The following is a 3206-nucleotide window of genomic DNA, read 5'->3' as shown; positions in this document are numbered from 1 at the left end:
ACTCTTGATCCTATTCTTATTGTAATAGAATATAAAAATACATGTAAAATAAATTGCAACTTCAAATAATATAACAATACTAAACTTATGTGAACATAAACATAAAATAGCACTAGTATAATGTGGCTAAAATTATGAACAAGGAAGCTCTGATGTAACCTTTGAACTTGAGATCATCATCCAACCTAAGGTTGGCATCCTTTGATCTTTCAAATCAAAGGAATTTCATCCTCTGATTTCTAGTGGATCAATAGATTTTTGTACTCAAATCCACACACTCAACCATAAGCGCATAAAATAAATTATATAAGGCAAATGATTAAGAGTAAATGATTCCCCCTAAATGTTGCATTCACCCCTTTATGTCTGCCATAAATAAGAAGTATATCTATATATAGTTTTTTTGTGTAAATGCAAAAAGAAACCTTTATTTTATTTTTGTCTCACCTATTGATTATAGAGACTTTAGTTCATATTTCTTCTTATGGAGTGGTCTCCAAGAACATAATTTTCCAATAAAAATAAAATAGCTCTTCAAATCAAAATAAAGTAAACAATATAAAAATATATATATTCTTCAGTAAATAAAATATCTTTAAGTTGATGTTTCTTACAAAAATTTAAATAGATATGTTTAAGATATCTATATTATTTTACATTATACATAAATTCTGCTTGATTATTTGTTGACTAATATAAATTAAAAAAAGTTGATTTTAGTGGCTATGACCTAAAATAGCTCAAAGATAGGAGACAAGTTATTATGATGCCACACATCAATTATGATCAATGTTAATGTTTGATGCTAACAACAAAGACCAATTAAAAAATCAAAGGCTTCATGTAGGTAGAATAGACTTGAACATGAATAATAAATCGTCTTATTTAGGTCATCACAAATAAAAACCTCATCCATATTAACTATTCTCAATATAGCTTTTAATGCAATTTAGACTTGCTTAAGTCAAACATAATTATTTCCTTCCCTGATCCAGCTTGTTATGCTTTTACATTCATTGCTTCAACTTGTTGATCTTCCGATGCTTAAACTCTGCAAAAGTCTTGGCATTATACAGGGGAGGATTTTTCTCATCAATTAGCTCTTTTATGGGGCCGATAACTTTATTTGCAGGGGGGGAACAAAATACTGGCCATGACATTCTCACTTTATCTTTGCTTACCACACTACGATGTAAAACACTCTTGTACTTTCCGTTGCTCAAAACCTGCACCATTTCTAACACTTTAGAAAAAAATACAAAATCTTTCACTAGGATGTTAAGAAATACTCTTATAATTTTGATTGCTGAAAAGCTGCACTATTATCACAATGAGAAAATAATACAAAAATCTTTCAATATGATGTAAAATGCTCTTATAGTTTTGATTGCTCAAAATATACACTATTTTTTATCGCCATGAGAAAAAAAAAAAAAAATCTTTCACTACAATGTTAAATACTCTTATACTTTTGATTTCTCAAAACCCGCACTATTTCTATCACCATGAGAAAATAATACAAAATCTTTCACTATGATGTAAAATACTATTATGCTTTTGATTGCTCAAAACATGCACTATTTCTAACACCTTGAGGAAAAAAATACAAAATCTTCACTACGATGTAAAGCACTCTTATACTTTCCATTGCTGAAAACCTGCATTAGTTCTATCACCATGAGAAAGAAATTACAAAATTAGATAAAATGTAAAAAAAAATTGAAATGAAGAGAAAGAATTAAATAACCTCCAATTGATCTCCAATATGGACAATGATAGCATTAGGAACATATTCTACGCCTACCCAATGACCATCTTTGTAGACCTGCAACCCTGGAACTTCGTTGGGCACAAGAAGAGTTAATGAACTCATGTCAGTATGAGGTTCTACTCCCAAAGCAAGTTCTGGTTGTGGGCATGGTGGGTAGTAATTTATTTTCATCTCCATCTCCAAATCCTCACCACCAAGCTCCTCTTTCATGGTGTTTTCTTCCACACCAAGATAGACAGACAAGGCTGAAAGCAACTTATTCACCACTTCCAAAAGTGCTTTAGCATATTCATCATTCACCTCTCTGCAATAAAATCATAACTAGATATTCATCATTCAAAAATTAATGAAAACTGACACACGTATTCATCAAAAATATATAAGAATGAATGAAATACGTGAAAAGAAAGAAGGAAGTATACATATAAGAAGGAGGATGGTGAGGCCAGGTTTCGAAGTCACGCTTTGAAGGAGGCCACAAAATATGGAAAAAGTAGTCAATCCACTCCAGCTTTCCATCAATATTATGGGCCAGCTTGGTGCCATAGCCCTCCAAAATACCCGCTGCCACATTATTAGAATACTTCTCCTTCTCTTCTTGTGGAAGATCAAAGAACTCCTTCCCAACGCCTTCCAGACGTTGGATGAGTTCTTCAGAAATTCCATGATTCACCACCTGAAAAAGACCCCATTCACTAGCAGCACTTCCAATGTCTGCTATGGTCTTTTCCCGGAGGCCCTGGTGTGCAGGGCCACTTATATTGGCAATATCTATGAGTGGAACCTGCACAGAAGGGCCGTCTGTGTTGGCCCCGGGCCTCTTGTGTAGTGGCCTTATGAACTCAGCTGGTATGCTCGCAATCCCACTTCCCGCCAGGGATTGCACTCTAACAGCCGCCATTCTTTCTCGACTTGTTTATTTTATTGAGTTACAGAGGATTATTTTATAGGAGGAAGGAGGAGTGGGTTGAGGGGCAGCTATGCGTTTGACTGGTAGATTGGATCCAACACCAGTTCAATGCACTCACTGATTACAAATGATAATGTTGAATACTTGGATATATTGCATGCTGGCCACAAGATTTGTCAGATCTTCCGAGTGGTCACCTGCAAAATGCACGGATGTTTTCTCACCAAGTTGATATACGTAAAGGGGACCAGCTTAATGAGTGCAATTTTCAATGCAGCAAGAGTTGTTGCAAGAAGTTAAAAAAAATCCATTGATATATTTAGAAAAAAAATTATGTAAAGATGTCGACAGCTATTATTAATGTATTTGAAAACAAATTAAGTTCAATTTTTGTTTTTATTTAAACAGGTTTTTTTTTTAATAAGTTTAGTTAAATATAAGTATGGTAGTATAAAAACAAATCAAATCTAATTTGTATTTTATACGATGGGTCTGCTTTTTGTTTTTCTTACACGACTTCCGTAG

At 33.5% G+C, this 3206-nt stretch overlaps 1 protein-coding gene across 1 annotated transcript; it reads right to left on the bottom strand.

The window, feature by feature from the left end:
* Nucleotides 1-865: 865 nt before the first annotated feature.
* LOC131063000 (flavonol synthase/flavanone 3-hydroxylase) lies at nt 866-2700 on the bottom strand. Its single transcript, XM_057996748.2, has 3 exons — nt 2194-2700; nt 1748-2075; nt 866-1226 (listed from the first exon to the last, which is right to left on the bottom strand). The coding sequence occupies exons 1-3, from the start codon at nt 2670-2672 to the stop codon at nt 1014-1016; spliced, it is 1020 nt and encodes a 339-aa protein (XP_057852731.1). The 5' UTR covers nt 2673-2700; the 3' UTR covers nt 866-1013.
* Between the last annotated feature and the right edge of the window lie 506 nt (nt 2701-3206).

This window comes from Cryptomeria japonica, chromosome 2, assembly GCF_030272615.1.
Source record: "Cryptomeria japonica chromosome 2, Sugi_1.0, whole genome shotgun sequence".
NCBI classification, from domain to species: Eukaryota; Viridiplantae; Streptophyta; class Pinopsida; order Cupressales; family Cupressaceae; genus Cryptomeria; species Cryptomeria japonica.
This window is presented reverse-complemented; position numbering and strand designations above follow the sequence as displayed.

Excerpts from the sequence above, each read along its gene's own strand:
- LOC131063000 (XM_057996748.2), bottom strand. The coding sequence starts at position 2,672 with ATGGCGGCTGTTAGAGTGCAATCCCTGGCGGGAAGTGGGATTGCGAGC. Across the intron at positions 2,076-2,193 it reads CACCATCCTCCTTCTTATAT|AGAGGTGAATGATGAATATG; the intron begins GTATACTTCCTT and ends ATTTTATTGCAG. Across the intron at positions 1,227-1,747 it reads ATATTGGAGATCAATTGGAG|GTTTTGAGCAACGGAAAGTA; the intron begins GTTATTTAATTC and ends GAAATGGTGCAG.